This window comes from Homarus americanus, unplaced genomic scaffold, assembly GCF_018991925.1.
Source record: "Homarus americanus isolate GMGI-L3 unplaced genomic scaffold, GMGI_Hamer_2.0 scaffold42643, whole genome shotgun sequence".
NCBI lineage: Eukaryota > Metazoa > Arthropoda > Malacostraca > Decapoda > Nephropidae > Homarus > Homarus americanus.
The window spans coordinates 2518266-2535070 of NW_024747582.1; the positions used below are offsets into that span (position 1 = coordinate 2518266).

General features: G+C 39.6%; 2 protein-coding genes across 4 annotated transcripts in view; one reads left to right on the forward strand and one right to left on the reverse strand.

The window, feature by feature from the left end:
- Window positions 1-8109, reverse strand: part of LOC121879670 (1-phosphatidylinositol 4,5-bisphosphate phosphodiesterase gamma-1-like) — a 29021-nt gene extending 20912 nt beyond the window's left edge. For all 3 annotated transcript variants that reach the window (XM_042386381.1, XM_042386380.1, XM_042386379.1), the window contains exons 1-6: window positions 8039-8109; window positions 5085-5295; window positions 2426-2578; window positions 1549-1687; window positions 1001-1169; window positions 393-602 (exon numbers count right to left, since the gene is read on the reverse strand). In XM_042386381.1, coding sequence (XP_042242315.1) covers window positions 393-602; window positions 1001-1169; window positions 1549-1687; window positions 2426-2578; window positions 5085-5295; window positions 8039-8050 — 894 coding nt within the window. In that variant the 5' untranslated portion in view covers window positions 8051-8109. The remainder of the gene's footprint in view (window positions 1-392; window positions 603-1000; window positions 1170-1548; window positions 1688-2425; window positions 2579-5084; window positions 5296-8038) is intronic.
- A 189-nt stretch (window positions 8110-8298) lies between these two features.
- On the forward strand, window positions 8299-16627 carry LOC121879674 (beta-1,3-glucosyltransferase-like). The gene is made up of 13 exons (XM_042386386.1): window positions 8299-8353; window positions 10114-10330; window positions 10561-10614; window positions 10935-11038; window positions 11293-11366; window positions 11837-11948; window positions 12305-12441; window positions 13085-13262; window positions 13880-14015; window positions 14201-14342; window positions 14452-14596; window positions 15236-15361; window positions 15906-16627. The coding sequence occupies exons 2-13, from the start codon at window positions 10312-10314 to the stop codon at window positions 16083-16085; spliced, it is 1407 nt and encodes a 468-aa protein (XP_042242320.1). The 5' UTR covers window positions 8299-8353; window positions 10114-10311; the 3' UTR covers window positions 16086-16627.
- The last annotated feature ends 178 nt before the right edge of the window (window positions 16628-16805 follow it).

Consider the following 16805-nt stretch of genomic DNA (forward strand, 5'->3'; position numbering starts at 1 on the left):
TTAATATAAAAATGCCATTGATTTTCTGTATGTGTAATGTATTTCATGGGCCAAGGGAGGCTGGGGAACATAACTCCCGTATTTTATCTATTTCTTATGGGGAAAATTGATCCGCTTAACGCCGTTTCCGTTTATGTCGCGGTTTTCAGGAACGGAACCACGACGTGAAGCGAGGTCTTACTGTACATAGCATACATACATAACACACAACATACATACTACAGAACATATATACACAACATACAGTATATACATAATACACATATAAAATACATATAAAGGATCCACATTACAGATATTGTTTACACCGAGACAGCCTTGGATCGTGGCTCACTAATTCTCACAAACCCCGACACGGTAAATACACCCCTGAGAGAGAGAGAGAGACCGACCTCCTCCAACAAGAAGTACGGCTCCTGGATGTCTCTCTGGGGATCCTGTACGAAGTTCTTGATGATGGCGTCAGCTGTGTGCTCCACCTCCTTCTGTTCCTCCACCAAGAACATCTGGAATTCCTGTAGGGTGACGGTCTTCATGTTGGCGCTGTACTTCTCCAGGAGTGTGGGACCCCTGTCTTCTTCTACGGTGCTGAACATCTCTCTCTGAAGCAAATCAAACATAGAATAAGGAAGAAGAATAAGACGAGTGATAATTATTCCTTATTCATTAGGTCTGGCCTCTCCCCATATGTGCCAAAATGGAATGTAAGGACCATGGAACTTTCACTGATGATGGCTACGTCCCTACAGCTAACTTCCACTGATGATGGCTGCCGTCCCTACAGCTAGCTTCCACTGATGATGGCTGCCGTCCCTACAGCTAACTTCCACTGATGATGGCTGCCGTCCCTACAGCTAACTTCCACTGATGATGACCAGCGTCCCTACAGCTAACTTCCACTGATGATGACCACCGTCCCTACAGCTAACATCACACACTCAAGCACCTCCCATCACCACCACACCATACCCCTGTGAGTCTGTCCCTTAAGGAAACTCACATCAGCCTGCTCATCCCATACGACCTTCTTTATAAGCTCGTAGAACTGGTCAAAGCTTATCTCTCCCTGGTTCTGGTCGTCTACGGTTTCAAAGAGAAGCTTCAGTCGAGTCGTGTTCATCCTGTAGTAGACCCGGGGGAGGAAATTCTTCACGTCCCGAAACGTTATCCTGTAGAAGGTAATATTCCTAAGTTATATGGTAGATCACCTGAAGATTAGACACCCCAGCTTATTTCATCTGAAGAGTAAACATATTAATATAACGTAACCTGATCCAACCTAACATATCCTAACCTAATATGCCAGGAAATTCAGTAGGTTATGTTAAGTTCAGTTAAATTAGGTCAGATTAGATTAAGTTAGGTTAGATTAAGTTAAGCTAGGTTAGGTCAGATTTAGTTAGGTTAGATTATGTTAGATTAGCATTAGAGTGGATAATTTTAGGTTAGGATGAATAAGCTTGGTTAGGTTAGCATTAGCGTGGATAGCCATCAGGCCATCACATTTTCTCAACATAAATTCACCAAGAAACAAACAACAACACTGACCTGTTCCTCTCGTTCTCCATGATATAAAACTCGGTGCGTATGAACTTCTCCAGCTGGGTGATGTACGGCACGTTCTGCACCTCGGTCATTAGGTACTGGATCCCGGTGGTACACGCATTGCAGTCCTCTGGTCCCATAGCTACAAACATCAACAACAAATACAGTAATACGGTGTTTTAAATAATGAATAAAAAAAATACAGGTATAGACCCTTAAAACTGTGACCAATACTGAATCCATTTTGAAGGTATTGTACTCTCATTTCCTGGTCATCCACATTACCCAAGACCTCCCAGTAAAATACCCACATTTTTGTTTCTACTCACACAAACTTAAATTACAAAGGGGTGTGGTGGTCAAGTGGATACAATGCTCGCCTCTTATTCCAGGAGTTGGTGGTTTGATCCCCATGCACTCCCCCAGCCGTAAATGGGTACCTATGTTTACAGCTTGGGGAAGTGGAGGCGGTAGAGTGCAGTACCGGCCATGCTGCCTCCTTGTGTACTGAAACTTGGTATACAGTGTGCTCTATCCACGCTGCCCCTAATTGGTAGTCATGCCTATGAGAACCACTTAAACTGTTTTCTATAGATAACCTCATTTACAAACCTGCAATAGACACAGATCATTTACACACCTGCAATAAACACAATCATTTACAAACCTGCAATAGAAGATCATTTACAAACCTGCAATAGACACGGATCATTTACACACCTGCAATAAACACAATCATTTACAAACCTGCAATAGAAGATCATTTACAAACCTGCAATAGACACGGATCATTTACACACCTGCAATAAACACAATCATTTACAAACCTGCAATAGAAAATCATTTACAAACCTGCAATAGACACGGATCATTTACACACCTGCAATCGACAGTGTCCTCAGCCTGAACTCCTTCCCATAGAACACAACGAAGCATTTGGATTTGTCTTCTCTCTTGGATTCGTCCGGCCATTTGTCAAAGTCTTTGGAGCCTCCTTTACCCGGCCGAACTTCCTTGATATCACTAAGAGAAGCTGGAAAACAAACACACACTTAGTATTTACTTTACTTTATCCTCATCACCACTGACCAGTCTGTTAACCTCTTGGGCAGTCAGTTATGTCTCTCTTACACACTGTTGGCAAGTTCTACTGGTGCTCTGTTACACACTGTTGGCAAGTACTACTGGTGCTCTGTTACACACTGTTGGCAAATACTGTACAGTAAGTCCTCGCTTAACGTCGTGGTTACGTTCTTGTAAAACACAACGTTAACGGAAATCAAATTTTACCATTAGAAATACATAAAATACAGGAGTTATGTTCCCCAGCCTCCCTTGGCCCCATAAAATACATTACACATACATAAATTCAATGGAAATTTCATACAAAATATATATTATACATCCAAAAAGATGAATAAACTAAATCATTTTGTATTGTATAGGCAGAGGTGGAGTTAATGTGTGGTGGGTAGCGGAGAGGAGGAGGAGGGTGGCGAGGCACTGAGACCCGGAGAGGGGCTCCCCTTCCCGCTCTGACTGGGGTTCCCCCTCCATTTTCGTTGCAAGGCTAATGGTCTTGCATTGCTTCTTCACAACAATAGCATCACTAACACTTGATGAGCGCTTGGAAGCCATTTTGAATGGTTACAGCACAGTATTTCTAACAAAAACACTTGAGCACACAAATACACTGTGGAAGCCTAACAAAGACTGGGGACATTGTGACGCTCCGCGAGAGAGCGTAGCGCACCAAGAAGAGTGAGAGTGATGCGCCACACAAAGTAGTCCATGTTGGGTGATAACTTTATGACGAATTGGTCGGGACGTTGTCGGAATCACGGGTATCAAAAGAGTAGCGACGTATAATGAAACAACATCGTCTGGGACAACGTTAAACGAGGACTTACTGTACTGTCTCTCTGTTACACATTGTAGGCAAATACTGTACTGGATCTCTGCAACACACTCTTGGCAAGCCCTTCAAATTTGCGGATTTTTACTTCACGGTCCTCTATTATTCGCGGATGACACCCTGGATGTACCCAAGAATGTCTGTGGGTAGTTTTAAAGTTGCTGGCATTTTTGCGGCTGGGACAGGAAGCCATTCATTCTAGAGACAGTAATTTCTTTTACCTGTATTGTGTGTGTGTGTGTGTGTGTGTGTAGAGACACACCCAAAACACATACAGAAAAATAATAATGGAAAAATTCTCTCACAAATTATCAGAAATAAATGTATAGAAAATATCGAGTTTACTCAACATTTTTAATACATTTGTTTCTGATTAATTATTTGTGAGAGGATTTTACCATTATTATTTATCTGTATGTGTTTTGGGTGTGTGTCTACACACACATATACTGTATACAATACAGGTAAAAGAAATAATTGTCCTAGGGGCAAACACATAAAGGGAATATACATTTATTTGCACACAAGTAAAAATGAACCCCCCTGGTCAGCAAATGTTATTCACGGATTTGGGGATTAGAGGCCATTTTTAGAACCTAACCCCCATGAATTTAAAGGGCATGTTGTACTGTACATTACCTTGCTTAAGAGTGTACCTGAACCTGCATCGATCATTCTATTCAAGGTTCCACTATGCTAAATATATGTTATATTAAATACAGTAGTATACTTCAACCTACTTCACATAACTAATAATAATGGGATTTAACACAGCAGATAGCCTTATGAATACAAAAAATTAAACCCACACAACAATACATACATAACACACACAATACATACATAACACACACAATACATACATAACACACACAATACATACATAACACACACAATACATACATAACACACACAATACATACATAACACACACAATACATACATAACACACACAATACATACATAACACACACAATACATACATAACACACACAATACATACATAACACACACAATACATACATAACACACACAATACATACATAACACACACAATACATACATAACACACACAATACATACATAACAATCCCCAACCATATTACATAAGCACCAACAATTAAATATCCACTAGAGTTATATAACGTATAATAAAGATTCCAGTAATTACCAACCATTTTATGTATTCTGGGTAGATAAATAATTACAGAAACAATCCTATTATACATTCAACAATTTAATGGCAGGTAGTTAAGGAATTTATTTTCCTGCCACGACCAGAGACAATGGCCATGATAACATTTCCTGTTGCCACTTACCACTTCCTTTCCTGGGGGGAGGGAGGGAGGGAGGGAGGGAGGGAGGAGGGAGGAGGAGGGAGGAGGAGGAGGAGGAGGAGGGATAAGACAGGAATAAGATGAGAAAGAAGGAGGGAGGAGAGGGAGGGAGGAGAGAGAGAGAGAGAGAGAGACATATAAGACAGGAAGAAGATGAGATAGAAGGAGAGAGAGAGAGATAAGACAGGAATAAGATGATTGATAGCGAAAAAAACCCAGAGACGGAACAGATAGAGAGATAAACAAGAGACGGAGAGTAATAATAAGAACAACAACACTGTACGCACTAATGATTTCCGAGGCATTCTGAGACCTGGTCCAGATAATGTGCCCGGTCTCACGACGTATCTTAAGTCTCCCAGTTTCAGGGCGGTGGCGGCAGGAAAAGCGCCGGACAGCCTTGCCCGACTCGAGCTGTTGTGCCATTAGCTCTGTCTCTCGGAACAAGTTTGAATGGTAGCCCATCATCTTGGGAGGTGCTGGCAGAGGCTCTTGTTCCTGTGAAGTTATGAATCAATTAATAAAACACCTCTGTAGATAATATGTATATAGACAATGCAAGTATACAGTTCAGCATGTACAGTACATAAGAACATAAGAATGGAGGAAACTGCAGCAGGCCTATTGACCCATACTGGGCAGTCCCATTTACACCAAACCCCTATCGCTCATATATCCATCCAGCCTATGTTTGAAGCTATCCAGCGTATTCAAGTTGATGATGATGTTCGGTAACTTGTTCCACTTGTCCACTCCTCTATTTTCAAACCAATCTTTACCTATCTCGTGCCTAAATTTGTCTAATTTAAAACCATTGTCTACAAGTTCATTCCTAGAGCCTTGTATTGAGCAAATACACATTGTTGACTTGGTTTAAGATTCCTACTAATCATTACTCCTAAATTTTTATCAGTCGGATTCCTCAATAACATCGTTGTTCATCTGGTATCTGGTTTCTCTGTTTACATCTCCTAGACCAAGTACTTTACATTTGTCCACATTAAATTTCATCTACCATTTTTCAGACCATGCAAAAAATATGTTTAGATCTTCCTGTAGTTTTACGGAGTCCTCGTCAGATTTAATTACATGCCCTATTTTAGTGTCATCAGCAAATTTACTTATGTTGCTGTCTAGGCCTACAGTATATCTATGTCGTTTATGTATATAATAAATAGTAATGGTCTAAGTACTGAGCCTTGGGGTACTCCACTAATGACATTACCCTAATCGGATTCATTGCCGTTACTGCATTGACTTTCTGATTCCTAACCTAACCACGCCCTAATCCAGTCTAGAACATCTACTCCAATGCCATGAGCCTCCACTTTACACATTAGTCTTTCATGGGGGACTCTGTCAAAGGCGTTGCTAAGTCAAGATATACCATATCATAGTCGTGCCAGTCGTCCACTGAAAAGAATGTTCATAGATTAGTCAGACATGAAAGCCCACTTATGAAGCCATGATGGGAGACATTGATCAACTTGTGCTTCTCCAGGTGATTTTAAATAGTTTGAAATTAATGCTTCCAGCAATTTGCCTACAATTGATGTTAAACTGATCGGATGGTAGTTAAAGGATAGTGATATATCTCCCTTCTTGAAAATCAGTATTACATTTGCTATCCTCCAGGATTCTGGTACTACACCTGTTTTTATTGACATGTAAAACAAGTTTGCTGAGAGTACACCAAGTTCTTCCAGTGCTACTATAGTGTGCAGTCTCCCGAGCTGGATTCGTGTCTACCGGGATACTTACACTGTATCATCCATTACACTAACATAACCTAACCCATGTTAGGTTAAGATAGATTAGGTTAACAATCTCGGGATCAGCCAAAATTTATTTAACAAGCCTGTGTCAGGACCACTCTTGAGAGCATAAAATGACCAGAACTTGCGGAGAAGATATTTTATTCCCGAGCGCTATTTGTGGGTAAGATATTGCCAAATATTTATTAAATGATGCCTTCCTATGTAAAAAAAAGGGCTGGAAAATCACATGAAACCTTCAAAAATAGAAATAAATAAATAAAAGCCATTTTGGTGAGTATAAGTTAGAGTTTACTGTTGATTCCTCTTCATGCTGTACCCACATCATTACATCATTTAGCATAAAATACACATGGCAAGAAAGAGTAAATGAGGAAGACGCTCGTGTGATCAGAGAAAATAAGATAATGATAAAAATAACTACAGTATATGCCACAGTGGCGTGTCTGATCGTGAGGCTAAAGTGGAATTTACATTAATCAAAATGCCACATTGGCGTGAATTATCCCGAGTGTTAGGTTAAGATAGGTTGGGTTAACAAAGGTTACGTTAAGTTAGGTCAGGTTAAAATAGGTTACGTTAAGTTAGGTCAGGTTAGGTTAAGATAGGTTGGGTTAACAAAGGTTACGTTAAGTTAGGTCAGGTTAAAATAGGTTACGTTAAGTTAGGTCAGGTTAGGTTAAGATAGGTTGGGTTAACAAAGGTTACGTTAAGTTAGGTCAGGTTAAAATAGGTTACGTTAAGTTAGGTCAGGTTAGGTTAAGATAGGTTGGGTTAACAAAGGTTACGTTAAGTTAGGTCAGGTTAAAATAGGTTACGTTAAGTTAGGTCAGGTTAAAATAGGTTATGTTAAGTTAGGTCAGGTTAAAATAGGTTACGTTAAGTTAGGTCAGGTTAGGTTAGGTCAGGTTAGGTTAAGATATATTAAGTTAAGTAGGGTATTGGAAGCTACGGTGTCAATATCCCGGTAGACCAACTCCAGCTCAGTAGACCACACACTACAGTAGCACGGTCCTTCCTTACATTCCTTTAATACTCTGGCAAATATCTCATAGTGACCTGGCGACTTATTACCTTTTAGTTAACCTATTTCTTTACTAACATCTTCACTACCTACTGATATAAATCATGGATATATATCAATAAATAAAGAAGCATTGGACCAAATAATAAGGGTCAGATTAATTATTTTTCTAAATAGAATTCCCGTTTGGATATAATACACCCATAAGACTCTAATAAGGCTGTCATAATACTCTCACAATACTCTCATAATATTCTCTTATAAGACTCTTACAATACTCTTAAGGCTGATTCACTCTCACAAGGCTTTCATTCACTAGTTCTCAGAAGGCTCTTACTCATATAAAAACCTCTCTTAATGCTCACAAGACTCACATAATACACTCATAAGACTCACATAATACTCTCATAAGACTCAGTAGTCCTATTGGGTCAAAACTCACCCTGGAGAGCATAAATTAGGAGCGGTGCGGCGCCTCCGTCCTCCCCCGACCAGCTCTCAGACGACACTGCGCCAGCCTCAGAAGTAAACAAGGTAGACCCACCACTACTTCCTAGAGTATCTCATCTCTCGTTTCCTATTGGCTCTCTTTCACCAAACTCGTCGCTGATTGGTTCATTCTCGTCTTTAGCTATAGAGAGGATGATACGGATAATATGATTGGTCAGAGTTGGTGAGTGTTAGCCAATCAGGGTTGAGGAAGGGAGCGGCGTTTGTTTACATGGTGGTGAGGGTTAGGCGTAGGTGGTCTGAGGTGGTGGGTGTTTTTTAAGCCTTTTTTAGACTTTTACACGACTATTGTGTTTTATTTGGTTTTTTTTTTGTGTAGTTGTTTAATTTTGTGTTTTATCTCTCAGTTAGGTGTGGTTTTAGGGTTTATATTTGGTTATTTTATTAAATTAGGAAAGTTTTAAAAATTGTAGGGTGAATCTTTTTGAGTAATTCTATCCCATATTTCGTCGTGTTTTATCTCTTATTTTAATGTTACTGTTTGTTTTATTGTAGCTATTTCATTAGATGTTTTATTCCTTGATTAGTTAAGATTTTAGGTTTATTCCTGAGGTATTTTAGTTCAGTAGAGAGAGTTTCAATGCTGGTTGATGGTGCCACTAAACTGCTGCCATCACTCGAAAAATATAAAATAATAAGTATTTTAGCTTAGGTCAGGTTATATAGTTTGTTTTGGACCTTTGTGACCTGTTCCAGCATTCTTGAAGTAGCATGTACTATAGTGCTTTTATTCCCAGCTGAGAAGAGATGCCGGTCATTGTTAACCATCCATCAACTTTATAAGATTTTTTTATTTTACCATTTAACCCTTATGCCCCGGGTGATGTTCCAGAATGCCCGACTAGCACGCCCCGGGTGATGTTCCAGAATGCCCGACTAGCACGCCCCGGGTGATGTTCCAGAACGCTCGCCTTTTCCTGCCACTTTAAATGCCCAGCGCGGGTTATGAGGTTCCAGTGTGACTATGTGCCTGTCACGCCACACCTCGGCCACAGGGAAGCTTCCTCAACATAATTACCTACTTTTGTTTGTTTCATTTTCAGTGTCCATTTTATCATGTTGTATCAAAGTAATATTGCTGAAAGTAGTGTAGCGGTATTACTGTAAAACAATGCTGTGATTATGTTATAAATGTATTTATTTGTGGAATTATTATTATTTTATTCATTACTTGCTCTACCAAACACAAAGACAGCCAGGCAGACTGGCGACAGACTGCGTGTGTGTCGCCGAGCACTATTACGAAAAGTAATGCAAATAAAATATTATAAATTAATTATTTATAGCAAATAAGTAATATGATAATTTAATATTTGCATTAATGGCCATCCCGGACACAAGGCAAGCAGAAAATGGCTGCTAAGTGTGTAGTGACCACGAGCGTCAGCTGTCAAAACAACACTGACCCCTTATCTCCCCCCCCCCTCCACGCTGCCAGGGAAGTTTCTAGAGGGTCAATATATAGTTTTTCTTACTTATTTTTATTGTTTTATCATTTAAAAGGGATAATAGATCTCTGAGAAACCAAAGAATATACCTGAATTTAGCGAGAAATTCCAAAAGTAAACTCGATTTATTTGTTGTAATAATCATGGCCTGTCAGGTCAGGTTTGGCTAGGACGTGGCCTGTTAGGTTAGTTCTGGTAAGGTTAGTTTATTACGTAGATCTAGTTTTCAGCCCCCCCCTTGGCCCCCTTCTTTGTTGGAGTGGGAATAAACTCATTTAGAAAATCGTCATTACTTCAGGACAAAATCGGACTGATTTGCAACAGCCAATCAGCTATAACTTTTGAGGAGGGGGGATGGGCCATCTCTTCTCAGCTGGGAAAAAATTGCACTATACTGTACCACAAATTATAATGTTAAGCCAAACTAACCTAACCAAAAGTAATCGCTATCTTCTCTTATCTAAAAAAAATCTCCACTATGAAATGAACTTATCCTCAAATAGCTTCTGAGCCACATTATTATGCTATTTAGAAACAAGTTTACTCATTTGTGATTTAGGTGAGATGAAACTGAAACATGGAGGTCCATTGAAATCCCCAGCCCAGGGCCTTGTGGATATTTAATTGGTCCGGCCCTGAAAGTGCTGTCCAGTGAGGGCCATCATGGAAGACCTGACACAGCACTGAAGTATTCCTTCCCTGAGTGAATTCTTCCCACCGAATTTTCCCACAGCCTCAGCAGCCGTTATTTCCAACCATGATGGATATTCTGAGGGGTGAGCACATAGTGTCTTCAGCCTATGATTAAACTACCTGGATCACCTGAAGATTAGTCACCCCAGCTTGTTTCACCTGATGATTAACCACCCAAAGATGAGATAGACTTAAGGACTAATCTTCAGATGGTCTTTATATTTGTATCAATGTTTGTTTCCCATTTATCTCTTGATACAATGACTCAACTGTTGTCTGATTAATATTTATAGTGTAATAAATGATCTTTCAGCTGCGGTGTTGATCTTGCTCATCACCCGAGGAATACACTGCTCTCAGCGTAAAGGTACGATGAGCTTTTTAAATATGTTTTGATACAGTGAATGTGATAGATATTTGTTAATTGTTTGTAATTTTAAGACAGAATTGCTATTCAGATTTAGATACTTTAGCCAGAAACGTAAGTGTAAGTACAGATTAAGGAGATCATCTGAAGATTAGCCTCCAGGTTATTTAACCATCAGATTAACCACCCTAATGCTAAACTAACTTAATCTAATCCTCCCAGGTAGTATTAGGGTGTTTAATCATCTTATAAAAATTAGCCCCCTCAATTTCTTTAACCACAAGAATAAACACCGTAATAGATAACCATTTTTTCTTCAGATAGTTTCGTTTTTGTGATATTGAGCCAAGAGTCTGCAAGACATACCGATGCTGCCCGGGCCTTGTCATCACACCTCACCGCCGAGTGTAAACAACTTGATGTAGTACGTGTTGTGGTTTTTGATGGTAGTTCAGAATATTGTTGTGTAGAAGTTATTGATTGTAATTCAGAATGTTGTTTGTGAACTCTGAATACCTGTATAATTACTAGACATTAAGAAGAAGTAATGTGACATGTTTTACACTGTATGTTTGTAATTTACATAAGACACATTTCCTGACACACACAACATAAAGGAATGAGCCCAGAATTCCTTCCCAACGACACAGTCGCTGTTGACTTCGGATGCTCTTTCAGCCGTGTGTGGTGCACTTGGCGTGGGAGGACTGGCCTGGTGTTGCTGCCTGGACGTATTTCCCACTGCTGGAGAGGTAAGTTGTTTGGGTTGTGTTCCTACCTAACCTAACCTACCCTGCCCTGCCCTGCCCTACCCTACCCTACCCTACCCTACCCTACCCTACCCTACCCTACCCTACCTTACCTTACCTTACCTTACCTTACCATACCATACCATATCCCTTTTCCTAAGGTAGCAATAGGGTGTTTCATAATCGAGTGAAATAAGTTAGGGTGTCTAATCTTCAGGTAATCCTCTAAAGCTTATAAATTTGACATTTCCTTTGTTTAAATACTTCATTGATAAGACTTAGTGTGACCCACTCTCTGGGTGTGACCTATGAGACACCATGCATTCTATAGTGTGTGAACTATGAGACACCCTGCATCCTATAGTGTGTGACCTATGAGACACCCTGCATCCTATAGTGTGTGAACTATGAAACATCCTGCATTCTATAGTGTGTGATCTATGAGACACCCTAACAGTGATTTTTGTGTACAGGCTGAGCAACGCCCACGGCACCAACAGTTCCTGGGTCATTATCCTGGAGGAGTGGGTGACTGTCAGGCTGGGGAAACTTGTACACCTCCTCCATGACTACAATCCTTCCCAGGTGAGTGAGGTGCCTAATAATAATCAATGTTTATTTCTTACTTAGATTTCTTAGTGATTTATGTTCTTAAAGGCTATAGGAGTGTTTTATTGCAGTATTTAGTAGAATTATTTTGTTATTATTGCATTACCTTTATTATTAGAAGCCTTTGTCTCACTGTATGTAATTTAACACCTTGAAAAGAACTGTAATAGGATAAAGAATCATCAATGTTAAGCATTATTGTGTTTAATCCTTAGGCAAAATAAACATCTGTGGGGCTAATCATCATGTCATTTTGTTATGGTGAAATAAGCAACTGGGACTAATCTTCACATCATGATTTTACTGTATATTATCAAGAGGTTACTTAACAGAGGGCTTTTATTGGACGCGGCTTGGCGGACAAAGGAGAGAGCATCATCCACCACTTTACTGTTGTGGATCCAAGTCACCCCCTGTACTACCCAGACACCAGGGCAGGGATGGTACTGTCTACTGTGCTCGTCAACAGGTAACTCTCTCCTCCTGTCGACTGGGGTTGGTTATTGATGTCACAGATTAATTTTAGAAGACTTGATTGACTGTTGCCATTATGAAGCTAAAATAAATACAGTTGCTATTCTCAAGCTAAAATAAATACAGTTGCTATTCTGAAGCTAAAATAAATACAGTTGCTATTCTGAAGCTAAAATAAATACAGTTGCTATTCTGAAGCTAAAATAAATACAGTTGCCATTATGAAGCTAAAATAAACAGTTGCTATTCTGAAGCTAAAATAAATACAGTTGCTATTCTGAAGCTAAAATAAATACAGTTGCCATTATGAAGCTAAAATAAATACAGTTGCTATTCTGAAGCTAAAATAAATACAGTTGCCATTATGAAGCTAAAATAAATACAGTTGCCATTATGAAGCTAAAATAAATACAGTTGCTATTCTGAAGCTAAAATAAATACAGTTGCTATTCTCAAGCTAAAATAAATACAGTTGCTATTCTGAAGCTAAAATAAATACAGTTGCCATTCTGAAGCTAAAATATATAGTTGCCATTATGAAGCTAAAATATATGCAGTTGCCATTCTGAAGCTAAAATAAATACAGTTGCCCTTCTAAAGTCAAAATTACTACATAATATTTTTTGTGTTTGACTCAGAATTGCCAGTAGATGGTCAGCAGCTTCCACACGACCAGGCTCGGATTTCACCATCGACGCTCCGTACGAATTTGCCAGTTTCGTGAAGTCTGATGGGGTAGAACTGACCCACCACGAAAGCGTGTGCGTCCAGGAGAAGCCCGGGTGTGCCACGACTTATAACCCGCCTCAGATGTGTGTGAGTCGCCCGTTCTTCTCACTGACTATGGGGTCACCTGATGATTAGCCCTCAAGCTTATTTCATCTGATGATTAGTCCTTCTTAAGCTTATTTCACCTGATGATTAGACCTCAAGCTTATTTCACTTGATGATTAGTCCTCAAGCTTATTCACCTGATGATTAGCCCTCCTCAAGCTTATTTCACCTGATTAGACCTCCTCAAGCTTATTTCACCTGATGATTAGTCCTTCTCAAGCTTATTTCACCTGATGATTAGACACCCTCAAGCTTATTTCACCTGATGATTAAACACCCTCAAGCTTATTTCACCTGAAGATTAGCCCTCCTCAAGCTTATTTCACCTGATGATTAAACACCCTAAAGCTACCGGGAGTTATTACGTTAAGTTAGGGTGTTTAATCAGGTGAAATGAGGTGGAATGTCTAATCTTCATGTGGTCCAAACTTGTGCATGTTAACTTAGATTAGGTTAAGTTAGGGTGAGTTAAGTTATGTTATGTTAGATTAGGTTATGTTATGTTAGGCTGAGTTATGTTATGTTAGATTAGTTTATATTAGGTTGAGTTAAGTTAGATTAGGTTAGTATTCGGGTGTTAAATCATCATCTCAACACAGGACGGTGTGGTTGAGACGCACAGTGTCCATTTTGCCGTGAAAAGCTGCGAACGATACCATGGTGAACGTCTGCCCATCATCCAGGCCACGTGGCTCAAAGACGCTACCAACCACGCCATCTATAGTGATGTTGAGGGTGAGTGTGCGTCAGTCAGTTGTTGTTTATCATTGGCATCATCGTTACTATCTTCATCATAATCTGTCATCATCATCTCCTTAAGTGATTAATTAGGCCATTTGGATAATTTAAATATCTCCTTAATTGATGACACATAACGTAAGGCGCCAATAACGAGGGTATTTTCCCCGTAACGTAAACAGACGCAGCCTTGGGCACTGTGTCGCTCGGGGTCCCAAACACCAGGGAGGGCCACTGTGGTAAAACTCTAGCCATCATCCATCGAGCGGCAGAACTCCCTTCCATACAGTGGTTGGCTGTGGTAGACGACGACACGCTCATCAGGTCAGTAATTGCGTTTGGGTCGTTACTCTGGGGTGTCTATTCTTCAGGTGATTTATTTTAATTGTACTCTGAATATTTCCTCTGATTAATAGTGTATCTCCCATTGCAGTGTCCCTCGTCTTCGTAGGTTACTCTCGTGTTATGACCCTCAGGACCTCGTCGCCCTGGGTGAGAAATACGGGTTTGCGGCCACGACCCCACACGGGTACGATTACATAACAGGCGGAGGCGGCATGGTCTTCAGCAAGGCGTTAGTGAGTTTGGTTCTGTGAGGTTGTGTTGGGATTATTATTCTGTTTTTCTCTTGGTCAGTGTGAGGCAGGTATGGCTGTTTGTGATCATTAGATAGAGATGTGCATTAATCTATACACATTAGTTAAGAGATGTGCTTTAATCTATGTAATCATATACTTATCAATACATTTTTTCCTTACCTGTTAAAATTCTCTTGGTGTAAATGATCCTCCAACAACCAACACCAAAAAATGACTCCCCCCAAAACACCATAAAGCTGCTCTTCAAGAACCTGCTCCCCCCTATCCACACAGCTCCTGGATGATAGAGTATTAAGGACACTGTGAGCAAAGTTTATAAGAAGGTGTCGAACAATAAATGGACTAATGTATGGACAATATTAGCTGAGAGTCTGAGGGAAGGTGGACCCCAGAGGCAGAATTATGCTTTTCATGGCATCTCAGACTTCAGTTTTATAAGCAGTAATTAAAACATTCCTTATAAATCTCTCTCACCTTATCTAGGATTTACACCTTTTCTCCCACTGTCAACACCAGTGATCTTCTCTATGCCTAAAAATATCGTACCTCATCTTCCTGTGACCTCTTTTAGGTGTACAAATACCACGTTTTTATTGCTTCTTTATAACATTACCCCAGGTAGAGCAGCTGGCAGCTCCTGGTGTGTGTAAGTGTCCCAGCGACAACACCCCGGATGACATGTTCTTGGGAGTGTGTCTAAGGAAACTGTCGGTGCCCATCATCCACTCCTCTGCCTTCCATCAGGTAACCAGAGGTGTAGTACTCCTGGTCCTATTTCATCCTGAGAGATGTTTATCAGGTTGACAGTCCCATGACAATATAACCCCACGGTATAATGTATAGCCACTGAGCAGCAGTACAGCATGTGTAGATACAAGCTGTCATAATAACTACAGATACAGTACAATCAGTGATCTGTACCTTAGTTATACTGTAATTGTGAATCTGTGACTAATAATAATTGGGATTTAGCACAGCAGATAGCCTTATAAATAAGAAACAATAAACCCATACAGCACTGCTTACTGGGAGTATTATTCTTGGCTACAGTAGCTGGACATACAGTAGTTAACTGAAGAAAAAAAATTGAGTTATTTTTGTCCCTTTAAGATGGCAGGAAATTGTAAATGTGAAGTAAACTGAAATGCAATAAATATGACAGTAGGTCACTGTCAGGGCTTACCTAGGATTTTTTTTACGGGTATTTAATCATCAGGAGAAATATCAGTACTGTGTTATACTTGAGGAGCACAAGAGAACACCTTTTGTTGATATGTATTCTCCACAGAACCGACCCAATGATTACCCTGAGGAACTACTGCAGGAGGGAGAGCTGCCTCTATCATTCCACAGGTACTGGATGTCTGATCCTTTGGAGGAGTTTGCTCGCTGGTTGAATCAGTCGTCTGCCAGTGAGCGTTCTTCTGTGAGCGATTCCTCCCCGGGCAGCGTCCACGTTGAACTGTAAGACTCACTGGTAGCCGAGATTTCAACACATTTGAATATTTACTAATTTTTCTGTGTATAGTTGTATCATCATATTTGTCTATACTGTACCTGCATTGTAGTTGTCATTCTTGTTTAAGCTGTCATCATTCTTGTTTAAGCTGTCATCATTCTTGTTTAAGTTTCCATTATCATCTTTGTTTAAGTTTCCATCATCATCCTTGTTTATGTCCCCATTTTTTTTTTCATCAATATATATTTTTAAGCAGAATTTTTTGTTATTTAAATAGTAGATGATATTTACATTGTTGCGAATGTTTTTTTTATGGAACACAACTCATCTGTAGATCAAGTATGTCTCAATTTTTAGTCATTTTTTTTAATATATGTTATTTGTAATTTTTAAGTGTCATCCTTTTACTATCGAGATAATCTTTGCTAATATATACTACTTTAGTTGGCATTGAACTGCTAAGGTCACGCTGAGTAAAGTGTCAGAGCTCGAGTGAAAGAGTTAATAGTCTCTACTGTATTATCTTTGCACAATAAAATTACAAAAGATAATTAAATATATTCATTATACATTTTGTACTAAATGTTATGTTTTTGCCGGAGATAAATTGATTTTTGAGTCAGCCGAAGTTTAGTCTCCCAGATTTTTATCACCTTAATGCAAACATAACACAGCCTGATTTAACCTAACTTGTTTTCTTTCAGCTTTTACTTAATCTTCACAGCCAAT